The 17,363-nt window shown below is 30.3% G+C and overlaps 1 protein-coding gene across 1 annotated transcript; it reads left to right on the top strand.

Moving 5' to 3' along the window:
* Positions 1-3,180: 3,180 nt before the first annotated feature.
* Positions 3,181-6,832, top strand: LOC136976355 (neuropeptide-like protein 33). The gene is made up of 3 exons (XM_067271602.1): positions 3,181-3,218; positions 6,442-6,499; positions 6,605-6,832. Exons 1-3 carry the CDS (start codon positions 3,196-3,198, stop codon positions 6,830-6,832), a joined length of 309 nt encoding a protein of 102 aa, XP_067127703.1. The 5' UTR covers positions 3,181-3,195.
* Positions 6,833-17,363: the final 10,531 nt, after the last annotated feature.

Genomic DNA, 17,363 nt, shown 5'->3' with positions numbered 1-17,363 from the left:
AGAAAAATCAATGTTTTTTAAAATTTTATAAAAGAAACTAAAGTTGTAAATACATTCGAATTCAAATAAAATCAAGATTTTATTTTAAATTTGCATCTTTTTAATTCTTTACACTACTTACAAGCATCGTTTCAAAGCAACTAGCATCTTTGATAAGTTATAGTTAAGTAAGAGATATACAAAATATAATGAATTTGAAATAGTAGATCTTTTAAATAATTTTAACGAAAATATTTAGAAATTTTAAAGTAAAATCCGAAGTTATACTAAACTTTTTGTTAAATGAATTTTAAAAATTCAAAACAAACACTAAAAATATATCGTTTTTTAACAAATACTTAAAACAGAAATGTTTTAAATATTTGACATTGAGAAATTAATAAAATGAATACCTTATTTAAAAATTATAAATCTACTTTGTTATAATATTTTATAAAATCTTTACTTTAATCTTTTGATTATGCCATTATCTTTGAAACAATTCGATAAACAAGTCGAAAAACAAGAAAACAAACACTAATTATAAATGCAATTGTTCTAGTTCAAGAAATATTAACACTTCAAATTGAATATATTGACAATTAATAGTTTATTTATTTTATGGTGTTAATAATTTAGATTAAATATAAAACTGATTGTTGAAATAATATAATTAAACCTTACGTTTAAAAAAATGATTAATTGTCTTTCAAAAATATGAATTTTTTTAATATAATTGGATCCTTTATCAACAAACTGTATAACTAATATTAAATATATGGAACATGACATGTCATTATGACATCTTATAATTATAAAACAAATTATAGGAAAAGTTATGGCTGTGTAAGATTTTGAATCTACTTTACATATGATTTTAAATTACAATTATCGATTTTGAAATATCAAAATGTAGGAATGAACATGATGAAAAATTAATTACAAATAAATATATAAACTACTATAATATATTAAATGGTTAATGTGTTACTGAGTTAATAGCATAGCTGTAGGGAAAACCAGAGTTAAATGGTGAATAAAACTTCTAAAAGCTGTGTCTGAAAATAAATTTTATTTAAAACACTGGTGTTTTAAATAAAATTTTCTGAACTGGTGTTTTCTTATCAAATCAAACGAAAGAACAACGAACAAAATAATAATGTTTTCCGAAAATCAGATTCAAAAAAGTAAAATATAATTTTCTGCTAAATTACCATCTCACCCTTATAAGTGTGGGTTAGTTGTAAACAGCGTATGAACTAGCCTTCTACCAGAACCTACTCTGTTCTTTTTGACCGATTACAGGTTAGACTTATATTTAAGCTTCTAAAGTATTATATGCAAGAAATAAAAGTCGTTCGCTGATTTTAACTTAAGATTTTCGAGACTACAGTAGACATAAATACACGCAAAAAATTATACAAATCGGAAACAAAAACATTTGATTTATTCACCTATTTTTACACAGGAAGTGTGGCTTTCAACTAACACAATATATATATATATATATATATATTTATTTATTTATTTACTCGTGGCTCTATCTTTCAGTTTATACAGTAATTACAGGCATTTGCAGTTTAACCTAATTCATCATCTAACTTCGATTTACCCTATAAGAAGTTAAACTATAAGCGAGATTTTTACTGTAAAATATTATTGATATTTTTTTGTTTAATATTTATATTGATTCCTTTCTTATAATGAAATCGTGTTTTTATTAATTTAACTATTGAGAACGTGTATATTAGAAACTAAATGTTAAAGTAATATGATATGAAGATAAATTAATTAAATGATTACCATAGATAGGAAAATGCTTATTCTTTAATTGCCTAATATAAATTTTATGACGGATATTGATTATTAAAGTTAACTGAATATTACTTCAGAGTGGATAATTTTTTATGTGAAGAGAGCATAGAATATACGTAAAAATACCTTGTTCAGATTTTTCAGATATAAATTACTATGAGCTCTCAATTTTTTAGCATAATTTATTTTATATATACATTACTTCAGGGGTCCCAACCTTTTTGTACCTAAGAGCACATTCCAGAATACCGGCTGGACGACGGGCACCATTTATTTTTTCAAGGTGAATTCATATTTGGACATAGTTAACAGCGCCGGATTAAGCCTCTAGCGGGCCCTAGACAAAATTTAAATTGGGGCCCCATTTAAATAAGTTGCTTCTAAACAAATCTTATATAATGTGACATTAGCATGGGTGACACCCGGTGCGGATATCGCGGTGTCACCCAGGAATATTTCTAGATGGTGTGAGAGATATCGTGGCGGAGATTACTTCTGACACACGGATGGCTGTTGACCTTTTTTTTTTTTTATTATTTTTAGCTAACGACTGCTGAAATTTCTAGGTCACTCCAAGTTACGGGCCGTACACGTGATTTTACGGTATTCAGAACGGATCGTTTTACTTCATTTCAGGTATGGGAAATTGAATTAGTGCACATTTGGCGGAGGAGAAAAAGAAATCGGTCGCATTTCGCTTTGTGCTTTCATCCGTGTTGGACGCCATTTCTACTTTTGAATGGTTAATCATTCAAAGTGAAAAAACTTTTACATAGCATTTTATTGAAAACCGAAATATTTTTATTTTTATCGTGATCGCACAGTGGCGGGCACACGTAAAACGATTGGCGGGCGCCATGGTGCCCGCGGGCATAGGGTTGGGGACCACTGCATTACTTTATATATAATATATTGTTTTACTTAATAACGAGGGTAATCTTAATTATTATTTAAAATGAAATAATCAGTTGTTATTTATTTTCTATATGATGTCTTAAATTTAAGCATATTTGTCTCATAAAGTTCTCTTTCGAAACACGAATGATATTCAACGGAGAAACTAACAATTAGGAGTTGAGAATTTACCAACTTTTTTCTTGCCGGTAAAACAGTAAAATCTCAAAATGTTATCGGTTTGCCGGTAAATTACCGTTACATTTTAAATTTTGATTCCAAACGCAAAAAATTAGCCACTAGTAATGCTTGTTTACCGACTCATCTGTCTGTTGCAACTAAACAATCACAAGGGCGCTGTGTCAAATTGAATGCCCTTTCTTCTATTTTGAAAAGTGACAGTTTCGTTGTCCGAAAAATAGATCACACTAATTTTTTAGTTGCCGTAATTAAATGTTGCCAATGCCAGCGTTAACGTTCGTTCCATTAACTAAAAAATATTGCACAATGTTGCGCACTAGGCATTGCGGGTAAACAAACAAATTGTCAAACTGTCCAGTACAGTACTGTAATACGATACAGAAATTGAGAACGTAAAATAATTTAAAAGATGAATGGCGCTTTATGCTTATCGATACGTTTTTAACTGATTTACCAGTAATCAGTTAAAAATGCAATCTCTACCAACAATACAGAGACAGGCATTTTTATTGTTGTTAATTCAAGTAATTTTATCTCTAGACTCTATTAAATTACAAATTAAATTTTAATTTTTTTAAAATAATCTAAAATTTTAAAATATTAAGTATTTTTGAAGTATTAATCAAAAATATTAGTCGTAAGCTAGAAATAAATTTATTTCTAGTAATGAGATTAAATTTGAAATTCTGATTTTTTTTGAAGAATATTATAATAATATTAATATTTAAAAATTGGATAAATTTAATTAGTTAATGAACATTATTCTCAGTTATGGTAATATGTAGTAGGCTTATATATAATTCCAGCAATTTGTAATAACTAGAAGTAAATATTACAATGTAATAATTTCAAATGAATATTTAAATATTGTAATGATATCAATAATATTAAATATCGATCCACATTTGTACAAGCGAAGTTACAACTTCAGTAATTACTAGCATAAATTTTTAATAAAATATTATAATTTTTTTAGTATAAAATGGTATAAACCAATCTTAAATTATTTACAACAAAATAAATAATTTATGATATATGTATTTTTTATTCGTTAAATATTTTATACTAACATGATATATTTTTATTATTTCTTTTGATTTTGATTGACTAACTAAAAAAATTTTATTTGTATCTTCATCTTTTGAAATATGATTATAAACTACATTAAATTCAATTAATGGGAAAAAATATAATAAATTGTTTTGTATAATTATAAGTATTTAATTCAAAGTTTTGAATAATGTAAATTAAAAAATATATATTATGATAGAAGAATAAATAAAAAATCATTTTATATAGTTCAGTTGAAAATATATTAAGATTAGATTTTATAAATATATATTACTTTTATTTAACTATATATTAAAATAGTAAATAAATATAATTGTAATATCAATGTTTGAGAGTTATAATTAGAGTTAAATTTAGTATTATATAAATTTTATGATAATTATAAAATTAATAAATTTTATATATTTCCAAGCACTACATAATAGTTAATGCTAAAGTAATACAAAATTTTTTCTTAACATATAAATTTAACTGAGTTATATTTTCATTTAATTCATATTGAGTTTCGAAAAATATTAGCCTAATATGTTAGTATGTTTCATGATGAATAGATTATATATATCAAAAAATACATTTTTATACAATCTTTCAAAATCTTTCTAATCTACAATCTTTCAAATACAATCTTTTATAACATAAAAGAAATGTTTTAACACAATTTTTTTTATAGAATAATCGAGGAAATTTTAGACAATTTTATAAGATAAAATATTATATATAAATTAGAATGAGTGAAAGTAAATAATGTATTCGGTTTCTATATTTTAATAAAATAAAGATAAAAAACTTGAATTTCTGAATTTAACAAACAATAAAATTATATTTTCTTATAAAATATAAAATATATAATCTCAACTTTCATATGTTCTCTGAATAATTTTGTAACTCTTATAAAACGTATTCGAATATATAATAAAAATTTAAATACAAAAGTAAAAAGTCTTCATTTTTCATAAATAAGACTTTAAAATGTTATAAGGAAATTTCAAATAAGAAAAAAAAACAAGTAATTAATTCGAATTTTTACATTTTTCATAATTATCAAACCATTTTTGAGTTTATCTAATAAATTTTATCTGAAACAAATATTTCGATTTCATAAGAAATCATTATTCTCTTCTTCTTTTATCCTGCAAATATTTTTCATCTGCCTTATTGTTTAATGCGATTTGTGTGTGCTTCGTCCTATTGAAAGGATCTGGATAAATAAATATATTTTATGTGTAGTAGTAGCAATAGTAGTAGATGTATCACGTATTGAATATCTGTGATAAGCCGAATATACAATATCTACAATTAGCCTAAGTGATCTGATACTGCTTTAGACCACTCTGGACACAAAACTGTTAGAGATACAGTAAATCGATAAAATTTTGTAGGCACGTTTATCTCGACAGGAGAAAGCTATTCAGTTTCGAAAATAGTTACAGTTTTCGTCGCTATGGGTTTATAACAGCGCCACTGTCTCAGAAATCAAAAAAACTGCTCAGCATGCTTTCCGTCACTCTGTCACATATTGTAGACGAGTTATTACATTAACAATAGCCGAGTGTAGCATGTCACGACTAATGAGTCTCACTTCTCTTTCAATTTTCCTTCGTAGTTCTGATAAATCCGCAACTCCACCTGTGTAAATCCTGCTTTTCAAATAGCCCCATACCAAAGTCACAAAGCGTGAGATTAAATAAACGAGCATTGGAAAAGACTGACTGATGACCATTTCATCGCCAAATGTGATAGTACTTTTCGCGTGACGACTGCGATGTGGGGGTCTTGCACGGTCTTGCATAAACGCGATGTTACTCAAACATGACTATCAGTTTGTGAGTTACAAATCACTGTTGCTACATGATGTCATTAGATCCTAGTGGCGAAAATTGTAACTATTTTTGAAACTGTCCATAGTTTTCCCATGCCGAGATAAACGTGCCTACAAAATTTTTATCGATTTACTCTAACAGTTTTGTCTCCAGTGTGGCCTAAAGTGATACCCTGTATGTTCACTACTGCGAAAATATAATGAAACTTAAAAACTTTATACATACTATAGGCTGTATATATATATAATATATTATTTATTTTTTATTGTGCGAAAAATATTGTCTAAACTTAACTGAATTAGTATTTTAAAATATCAATATATTTCTAACTTATCTTATAAAATATTATATTGATATTTTTTAAAAAGCATTCTATATACAAATATTATAAAATAAATTTTATTTCACAAAATCTGAAATTTAAAATATTGATAAATAAGAATATCTTTATATCTGTAAAGTTTAAACACTCAAAAATAATCTTTTAATTAATATTCAGAATAAAGCTCAATAATCAAAAAATAACTATTAAAAAGTAAATAGTTCTTGAACTAATTATTGAATTAGGGTCAATTTTTCCCCTTGAACATAGGTTGATTAATTTTTAGCCTATTGTAAAATAGATTTGACATAGAAAATTTGCTTATATAAACCCTTGCAGTTCCATAGCAATCATTCAGAAAGAAGACACAGCTCAAGTAAAAATGTCTAAACAATTGGTAAGTTTAATGTATAGAATATATATTACATATAAAAACTACCTCGTATACAAGTAGAATTTTGTTTTGTACAGTTTCTGATCATGAATTACTTCAATATTTCAGGTTTTCCTTTTGGTTGTTAGTTGCTTGTTAGTGTTAGCAGCAAGCTATCCAGGTGGATATGATGGATATGGACCAGGTGTGAGTGACAGATACGACAGAGGATATGTTGGTGGCTATGGACGTGGACACGGAGGCGGATACGGAGGCGGATACGGAGGCGGATATGGAGGAGGACATGGAGGATATGGCGGTTACGGACATGGAGCAAGGAGCTATGGAAGATATTAAAGAGAAAAATCATCTTTTAAAAATAATTTTACAAAGATACTAAAGTTGTAAATACATTCAAATTCAAATAAAATCAATATTTTAAACTTTTAAACTTTTGACGTATGTTTTGAATAACTCATTTAATTTTCAACATATACCCAGGTTTAAATACCACAATTATTGTTTGAATCATTAAGAATATTATCTGTACGATATTCGATCGGCATGGTTTGCAAAACATGTTACAAAGATTAAAACTATAAAGTTTCTTAATTAAATACACGATAATTTTTAAAGTAATCTCAAAATTTATTTTATAGTATTTGGGCAATGGTGTACTTTATCACTTTTACTCGAAAGCAATCAGATACAAAGTCATTAAGAATAAAATATACCGGTAATTATGAATGCAAACCAATGCATTCATTATGTATTTTGCATTAATCATTTTTTTTTTTTTGCTAATCCACAATTACTTCTCTAGTTTATTTCCATTAAAAACTTAAAAAGTAAAATATATATCGAGTTTATGATAAAATTCAGATCCTCATTTTACGTACTATACGTATATTGTTTAGATTCTGCCATTTTAAACTAGACTAAATTTTTGGAATCAAACAATCTTCTTTAAGATTTCGTAGAATTTTAGTTCTCAGTGGCATGCGAAAATTTGCTCCGCAACATCGTTTATTGTGAAGTACCACTATCCTGTACGATCCTAAACTCTTGCGTCTTCCTGTAGATCAGTGTTTCTCAACGGGGGCGATTTTCAATGTGGGGGCGATTAGTAACGTGGCTAACGCCCAACAAAATTTTTTTCGAAATGAAGGGGGCGATACTACGTAACGGTTTTATTGAAGGGGGCGACGATTCGTTAGAGTTTAAGAAACACTGCTGTAGATGATGGGAAGAGCGAGAACTCCTGTTTTTCACTGTAAGACAGACCATCGTCAGGTAGCGATAAATCATTCCTTAGGTATTTTGATAAATTCGTTCTCGTGTGCATTAGGGTTAAATAAATATTTAGAAATGTTCTCGGTATAGATGGCAGTATCTGTTTTTGAAAAAAAAAACATGTTGCAGAGCAAATGTTCGCATGCCACTATCGGGCAAAAATGCGTATATGAACGTGTTTACACATGAGGATTTTGCACTTTGTGCAGTAGCAGATATGCACGTTAATAAAGAAACACAAATATCTGCAGTAGCAAATAAAGAGATGAATAAAGAAGTCTTATGATCTGAAGGAATAGATGCAGTTGCACTTACTTCTGGACTGTACGATTTCACCGGGTCTTCCCTGCGGAAATTAGAACACTCCCAAAAGGGAAGGTTACACAACAAAAAAGGAAGAAAAGGGGAAAAATCCGAAATGATAACAAACTGATCTTTGAAGAATAAATTAGTTTCAAAAGCAGAAGATATGAAGAGAAAGACATCAAAGAGGGAAACAACAAAACCGGGAAAAGTTACTCATAAATCACTTTACAGGGATAATGGCATTTCTGATCCGAAAAAGGAGAGTTCAGACCAAAGAAAATTCTCTGCCAAGGATATCAAGAAGAGTACGAAAAACCTCCATGTGAGGATGGCAGAATGTGCAAAAATTATTTAATTGAAAAAATCGAAAACTTTAATTTAATGAAGAATTGTTATTTTTTTAATTAAATTCTGCTCATCCATAAACACTTTGTATAGCTTTTCGTTAAAACCTTGTCCTGCAAACTTTTACCCTACGTACGCACTTTCGAAAAAAAGCTTATTAAATGAGATATATTCAAAATATCAATAAAAATCCTACGAAATCTTAAAGAAGATTGTTTGATTCCAAAAATTTAGTCTAGTTTAAAATGGCAGAATCTAAACAATATACGTATAGTACGTAAAATGAGGATCTGAATTTTATCATAAACTCGATATATATTTTACTTTTTAAGTTTTTAATGGAAATAAACTAGAGAAGTAATTGTGGATTAGCAAAAAAAAAAAAATGATTAATGCAAAATACATAATGAATGCATTGGTTTGCATTCATAATTACCGGTATATTTTATTCTTAATGACTTTGTATCTGATTGCTTTCGAGTAAAAGTGATAAAGTACACCATTGCCCAAATACTATAAAATAAATTTTGAGATTACTTTAAAAATTATCGTGTATTTAATTAAGAAACTTTATAGTTTTAATCTTTGTAACATGTTTTGCAAACCATGCCGATCGAATATCGTACAGATAATATTCTTAATGATTCAAACAATAATTGTGGTATTTAAACCTGGGTATATGTTGAAAATTAAATGAGTTATTCAAAACATACGTCAAAAGTTTAAAAGTTTAAAATATTGATTTTATTTGAATTTGAATGTATTTACAACTTTAGTATCTTTGTAAAATTATTTTTAAAAGATGATTTTTCTCTTTAATATCTTCCATAGCTCCTTGCTCCATGTCCGTAACCGCCATATCCTCCATGTCCTCCTCCATATCCGCCTCCGTATCCGCCTCCGTATCCGCCTCCGTGTCCACGTCCATAGCCACCAACATATCCTCTGTCGTATCTGTCACTCACACCTGGTCCATATCCATCATATCCACCTGGATAGCTTGCTGCTAACACTAACAAGCAACTAACAACCAAAAGGAAAACCTGAAATATTGAAGTAATTCATGATCAGAAACTGTACAAAACAAAATTCTACTTGTATACGAGGTAGTTTTTATATGTAATATATATTCTATACATTAAACTTACCAATTGTTTAGACATTTTTACTTGAGCTGTGTCTTCTTTCTGAATGATTGCTATGGAACTGCAAGGGTTTATATAAGCAAATTTTCTATGTCAAATCTATTTTACAATAGGCTAAAAATTAATCAACCTATGTTCAAGGGGAAAAATTGACCCTAATTCAATAATTAGTTCAAGAACTATTTACTTTTTAATAGTTATTTTTTGATTATTGAGCTTTATTCTGAATATTAATTAAAAGATTATTTTTGAGTGTTTAAACTTTACAGATATAAAGATATTCTTATTTATCAATATTTTAAATTTCAGATTTTGTGAAATAAAATTTATTTTATAATATTTGTATATAGAATGCTTTTTAAAAAATATCAATATAATATTTTATAAGATAAGTTAGAAATATATTGATATTTTAAAATACTAATTCAGTTAAGTTTAGACAATATTTTTCGCACAATAAAAAATAAATAATATATTATATATATATACAGCCTATAGTATGTATAAAGTTTTTAAGTTTCATTATATTTTCGCAGTAGTGAACATACAGGGTATCACTTTAGGCCACACTGGAGACAAAACTGTTAGAGTAAATCGATAAAAATTTTGTAGGCACGTTTATCTCGGCATGGGAAAACTATGGACAGTTTCAAAAATAGTTACAATTTTCGCCACTAGGATCTAATGACATCATGTAGCAACAGTGATTTGTAACTCACAAACTGATAGTCATGTTTGAGTAACATCGCGTTTATGCAAGACCGTGCAAGACCCCCACATCGCAGTCGTCACGCGAAAAGTACTATCACATTTGGCGATGAAATGGTCATCAGTCAGTCTTTTCCAATGCTCGTTTATTTAATCTCACGCTTTGTGACTTTGGTATGGGGCTATTTGAAAAGCAGGATTTACACAGGTGGAGTTGCGGATTTATCAGAACTACGAAGGAAAATTGAAAGAGAAGTGAGACTCATTAGTCGTGACATGCTACACTCGGCTATTGTTAATGTAATAACTCGTCTACAATATGTGACAGAGTGACGGAAAGCATGCTGAGCAGTTTTTTTGATTTCTGAGACAGTGGCGCTGTTATAAACCCATAGCGACGAAAACTGTAACTATTTTCGAAACTGAATAGCTTTCTCCTGTCGAGATAAACGTGCCTACAAAATTTTATCGATTTACTGTATCTCTAACAGTTTTGTGTCCAGAGTGGTCTAAAGCAGTATCAGATCACTTAGGCTAATTGTAGATATTGTATATTCGGCTTATCACAGATATTCAATACGTGATACATCTACTACTAGACGGCCTTGCTATCATCTAGATCAGTGATTCTCAAAGTGGGGGTCGCGACCCCCAAGGGGGTCGTGAAAAATATTTGGGGGTCGCTGAAAAATTGATGCCAGATCAATTTTTTCAAATATTTTATAAATTTACTATGGATTCATGTTTAGAAATAATAGAAATAAAAAATATATAAAATAATTTTTACTTAAATAAATTCACATATAAATAATTAAAAATAATATAAATATTTAAATACGAGCCTAACCCCCTCCCTCCGGGATGTTTTTCACACATACTTATTCTTCGGGGGTCCTTTGAAGTTTTTAAGTGCAGAAGGAGATGTCGCGGTCCAAAAAGTTTGAGAAACACTGATATAGATCATCCTAGTATGATCATGAACTAATATAACGAATACCAACAATAAACAATACAACAATACCAATGTATCGAATACAATAAAAACCAGTTTCCATCGTAACCACGTAATTGGCATTTAATCAACTGTGAAAATGCTATTCTGAGCCGTACGTTTCGTTTTCGGTTCCGGGCTATAGCCACGTGCGATGACTAAGCTTTTCTTATCGATCACTCTCGATGTGCCGTTAGGAACGTAATACCCCGTTCGCACCGAGCATTTCAATTTAGATTGTGACCAAGGTCAGCGACTATGCCTTGGTGCGAACACCCTCGACCGTTTCAATCTCGACTGAAACGACGTTCAATCGCGATTGACTGGAGAGAGTTCTTGAAACTAGATCCAGTCATAAGAGAGATCCCACAATCCCACGCGCGCAAGAAAATACAAGATGGCTACAGAACACGTGTCGGGCTATCGGCAAAGAAATAAAAAAGATGTTGGGAGAGACGATGACATCTGTCTATTATTAGATATATGGCAAGAAAAAGTATTTATTTCTAATCAAAACTTCCATTTTGTGTGTTGGTGTTTGTGACTTACCGAGTAGTTATGCCAGTTTTATCATCGCTTACAATAGCCGGGTTATTCTCAAGCGAGTTACCTGTGCTAAAGTGGCTAGAAAATATAGTGTCGAAATCGAGCTTATTTTCTGTCCCTCTATTGGAGGTTGCCGCTAGAGGCGCTGCTGTCAATCGTTGTGCTACGTTGGCTGTATCATCCTATGTTTATATTGGTTTTACGTTGGATTTTTAGTAGTAAAAGAATTTAGATCGATAATAAATCATATCACAAGCAATCAATTATTATATAGTATCATTTTATTAACATTTATACATAAAGGAATTAGATTTTATTAATGCTAATTAAGATTTTTTTAAAATCAAATAGCCTATACTGAATTGTCTATTTTTACATTACAACTGTTGAGTACTGTACAAACAAGTATTATTTAGAGTACAAGAGTATTCTACTCTTGTTATTACCAACAAGGTTTATTTATATTTACTAAAAAATATAGAATTTATCCTACTTTTAATAATAAAATGTAACTTTTATATGGCTTTGTGAACGTGTTCCACTGTGAGGGCTTAGCATTTGCCTAATAAGTTCTTTTCTATCAGTTACATAATACTGTATACTGTTCATACAGTATTATGTGACAGTATAAAGCAATATTAAAATTACAATTAAATTCTACACAGTATATAAAATATAAAGGCAGAATGTTACTTTATTGTTCCAATATAAAATTACAAAATTAAGTATGTAACAAATAAACAATTATTAGCCTACTGCCAAGTATCCACACACAAAACTAAACTTATTAATGTGCAGCTGTTTCTCAAAATGGTACAAAATTCATGTTACTACTCATACATTGAATAAAAACTTGAAAAATTTCTCTTAAAAAATTTACAGATTAATAGGCATGTAGATTTCTCAACCTTTTCAAGAAAAAGAAAGGAATTAAAAATTACAGTGGAGTAAAATCTATAAATTAAAAATACACAAGTCAGTGAAATTAAAATTAGGTCAGAAACTTGGATGAAATCATCTATTGTTAGCCTAATTCTGCAGTTGCAGTATGATAGCTATGTGATTCGTCTCTGTTTTAGGTAGAATTTTTGTATTCTTTAGATTTATTTAGACCCTTTATGAGAAAATGTAATCTAGTAAGTAAGTAAAATTTTACAATATATTTAGTGACAATTTCTCTGTTTTCACTGCAGCCAACTAAATTGATACGTTTCATTGAAATTAAATCATTCAAAACATCTTGTACAAAATTCTTGTGCAGTTCTCTTACACTAAATGAAAAAGTATAATTATCTTCTAGTTTCATCATTAAGACCTGCAGTTATTTGGTGGGATATGATAGACCACCTTTATCAAATTTCCTTGTAAATTCTGCTAGTGCATTTTCAGAGTTAGGAACATCAGACTCAAGCAATATGTTAAAACAATTGCTGCAAAGAAGAAATTGGTGAAATATTTTCAAATTGAACACCCTTGATATATACTTTGCATGAAAATACATCTTCATACTGGGTAAAAGTTATTAACTTTAGTGCATTTAGACTAGCATGATTATCCTCTAACTTTAGCTTGTTTTCTGCATACACAATTAAATTAGATTCATTTTTTAAAGGGTACCTTATCCAGAAATCTGGCACTTTTAATTTTTCAAAATCTTTAAGCTGAAGGGATGAAAGTGAGGAAGATGCTGAGGATAACTCTGGCTGGATATCTAGTTCCTCTGAAGAGAGAAGAGGAGGGTTGACCTTCCTTCTTGTTTGTATTATTACTTAAATTTCTGTTTGATCTTTTCCTTGGCAGTGAAACATTACTATAGTACTTTGGGTAACCTTCAAACTTAGTAGGAACTGCATCAACAGACAGTATTGGAACATCACGGGGGATAATAACTTCTTCACCATTCACAATATGTTTCCAATTTCTGATTATAAAATGTTCCTCAAAGTGTAATTCACAAACCCTATGCCAGGGCTCCTAAGTTAAGTCACTGCGTCTGATTAATTTTTCCCAATCTTTTCGACGATTGTCGTCTTTTGGTGCCAAGAAAAGAGATTTTTTCTCTTTGCAGGATCGGTACCCTGTTTTACACAATGGAACAAAACACGTACCTGATTTTGATTTTCGGGTGTTTGGTTCTTGTTTAGCCATTATTTGATTAACATTTCCTACGAATATATTTACTTTAAAAACACAAATTTAATCGCTTTCAATGTTGTTGTATGAAAAGATGCTATGTAAACAAAGCGAAAGTAGCGCTACGATTGACATCAGCGCCACCTTTTCTGTGACGTCACTAACCTCGACGCAGGACCAAACGGTTATAATAGAGGGATATAGCGCTTTCGACACTATATTTTCTAGCCACTTTACCTGTGAGAACGGCACGACGTTCGACTGGCGACAGTCACAATCCAGATTGTAGGAAAATCGAGATCGAAGTGAGTCGTGGATTGTGTGCGAACGTAGTATAACGAAAGTAAAAAGGACATGGCGACTTTAGGTGTAAGGATGCTATCACTTCACGAGCAATTGGAGATAGAGAAAATTAGCTTTGGATGTCATGAATCTTGGTTTTTCGTCTTCGAGATAATGCTTTTCAGCTGAATGATACACGCTTTAAAGAACTTTGTCGTCTTTCGAAGCCATTACTATTACATTTATGCAATGAATTGCGAGAAAAGCTAGAGCTAGGGCCGAATTTACAAGTAAGCTATGTAAGCTGTGGCTTATGGCCTCGAGTTTCAAAGGAGCTCAAAAATTTCTACAAAAAAGAAAATTGAAGTCAAATTTTGTAATAATTTGTTTTTTACAAACCAACAAAATATAGTGTACTTTACTTTTTATTTTGTGTAGTATTTAATTATATTAATAACCAATATTGTTTATATTATATTTCTAATGATTTCTTCTTTTTAATATAAAATTTATTTGATTTTTTTATAGGTAGCTTTTCCTTAACTATCGAAAGATGACGAAAACCAAATTTTTAGTGTTTTCCTTTTTGAATTGTATCTTATTTTCTAATATGCTGCAAATACTTTTTAACAATAGAACATTTATGATTAAAATTAATATGTTTATGTTAATTATATTTTTTGTATGATCGACTTCTAAAATTGTAAAGGGTTAGTGAGGTGCCTCACACAGTTTCGAAGGCCTCGAAATGCCTAAATCCGACCCTGGCTAGAGCAAGTGTTTTAAGTTTTTTAACTAATATCTCGAACTGACAAGTTGTAGTTCGCTGGCTGCGTTATCCCTTCTTTGGTGACGTTTTAACAAAAAATTTGGCTACAGAATACTAAAAACACGTGCTTGGCTTGGAAAAGGGCGGGTTGCAGTCACGTGACAAAAATACAATGTTAACTAAACTGTGATTGGTTAAAGAGTAATAGCTATCGATAGCATGGAACCCAGACGCATCTCGACCGACTACCTGTAGGAAACATAAACCAACACCTTAATGTTCGCTGAGAGATTTTTTAATGTAACAAACGTTTTCGATCTATTCGTTAGATCATCGTCAGGTTAAAAAGAATATTTCTTAAATGGAACACCAATTTCAAAATTCAAAACATTAATAACCAATAACATTAATAAAATAACTGATACATTATAAAAGATACAACAAGTGTAAAATAAGAACTCATTACCCGTACCCAAGTATTAATATTACCTATCCTAACTAGAAATAATTCAATTTAAAATATACTAAAGTTCAAGCGCCTCCTATAAGTTTTTAACGGCATATTTCCAAGCCGAAGGAAGACCCTCCGCGTCCCTTGCGTTAATGCATTTGGTTTATGATTTTGGTTTATGTATTTTATTTAATTCTGCTGGGTACGGTTGTGATTTATACCCGTAGGAAACCAAACTTAACGTGTGGAACACAGAATAGCGATTTGTCTAATGTTCGTTAACTGCTTTTCTCTAAAGAGAGTTATCGAATGTCCCATGAATCGCTCTCGTTGAGTTATCGGAAGAGCTCAGAATATGTCCCCAGTTCTTTCTCTCGGACCCACGAGTGGATGATATTCAATGACAACATCCCCGCGTCCTTAAAAATTCGGGCTTTTACGATTTCACTCCAAAATCCCGATTTCTAGTTAGACCGAACTGGTGGTCTCCCGCATTCCCATTGGTCCCCGATCTGTTACTGGGGACGCGATTCGGGTCGCAAAAGTTGTCGACCACCCTCTATTATCCCCTATACGGACCGCTCCTCACGAGGGATACGATTGGATTTTTCGGTAATTTACTGGACAATCGCTCCTTCTCGAGCGATTGTCCAGTAAATTACCGACAATGAGCTTTTCTTCTGTTTCCGAGAGGAGGCAGCTGTGTCCACACGGTCCCGGCTTCATTCGTTCCGAGAAAAAGTTCGCTTTCTTCGCTTTGAAATCGGTGTTGGGTGACCGCAAAACTCCGATTGTTGTCACTCCTTTACTCTCCCCCGCGATCTACGACCGGGAATGTGACAATAAAATTTTATAGCACGCTATTTATCCGCGTCTCCAGTTCAGTTTGCAAGAATAAGACACCCATTTATTGACGTAGGTTTGATGGCTCGTCTCCCGTCGATGGGTGAGGTCTCGGCCTCACATTTACTTAAGTTTATACATAATTATGAAATATAGTATATAAACAATCAAAATATTATATCAGAAAAATAAAAGAAAACAATCTTACCTTATGATTTCAAAACGATTCACGCCAAGTCGGTTATTATTAAGTCTTCAACAATTCAGCAAAAGAACTTGTAAACAAACTCAGTAATGCCAACCTGACATTTATGCAAATAATTATAACCCCACTCTCCTCTATATCAGAATAAAAATATCGATATTAGTAAATCTTATAAGAACAATTAGTTTAATGCATTGAAACTAATTGGTTCCATTTTATTTTGTTTTACTTAATACTTTTTCATTAATTAAATTGAGAAACAAAATATTTAAACTTTATTCTTAATTTAAGGCAATTATATTGCTTGAAATATAGCCTACATTGTTTTTAATAAATAAATTCAAAAATAAGAAAAATAATAAAGATACAGTAAACCTCCGCTAATTCGAGCAGTGAATATTGTTCGAGTTTACGAAAATCCGAGTTAGAGAGATGTTTTCTCCGTGGAAAACGAGAAGGTAATATAGACAGCACAGTAATTTATTTTGATCAGATTATTTCGTAAGAGGCCTTACCGAACTTTAAATTGACTGATAAATTTATTATTATCGGAAATGAGCTCAAAAAATTTCGTGACTGTACATCAATATACAATAGGCTACTGTACAGTCTTTAATAACTTATCGACTGTAATAATACAATGCACGGTATCGCATCGAAAACATTCATTAATTATAATTACTCATTAATTATCATTTTTCTATTGTCAAGAAATTTTATATTATTCTACTGTACAGTTTTTTTTTTGAGAAAATAATCGAGTTACGTGAAGTCCGAGTTAGCGAAAGTTTACTATATTCTCCTAACTACAAATACATTTTTGTATACTGTACATTGTTAATTAATAAATTACTATTAAACAGCATTACAA

The sequence above is a fragment of the Centruroides vittatus genome, unplaced genomic scaffold (genome assembly GCF_030686945.1).
Source record: "Centruroides vittatus isolate TY-2023 unplaced genomic scaffold, ASM3068694v2 contig_4, whole genome shotgun sequence".
NCBI lineage: Eukaryota > Metazoa > Arthropoda > Arachnida > Scorpiones > Buthidae > Centruroides > Centruroides vittatus.
The sequence above is the reverse complement of the archived record's forward strand: the minus strand, read 5'-3'. Positions and strand labels throughout refer to the sequence as shown.

Bases quoted from the DNA above. Each gene is read 5' to 3' on its own strand.
- LOC136976355 (XM_067271602.1), top strand. From the start codon at position 3,196: ATGTTGCGCACTAGGCATTGCGG. The intron at 3,219-6,441 runs GTAAACAAACAA...AAACCCTTGCAG, and splicing joins TTGCGCACTAGGCATTGCGG to TTCCATAGCAATCATTCAGA. The intron at 6,500-6,604 runs GTAAGTTTAATG...TCAATATTTCAG, and splicing joins TAAAAATGTCTAAACAATTG to GTTTTCCTTTTGGTTGTTAG.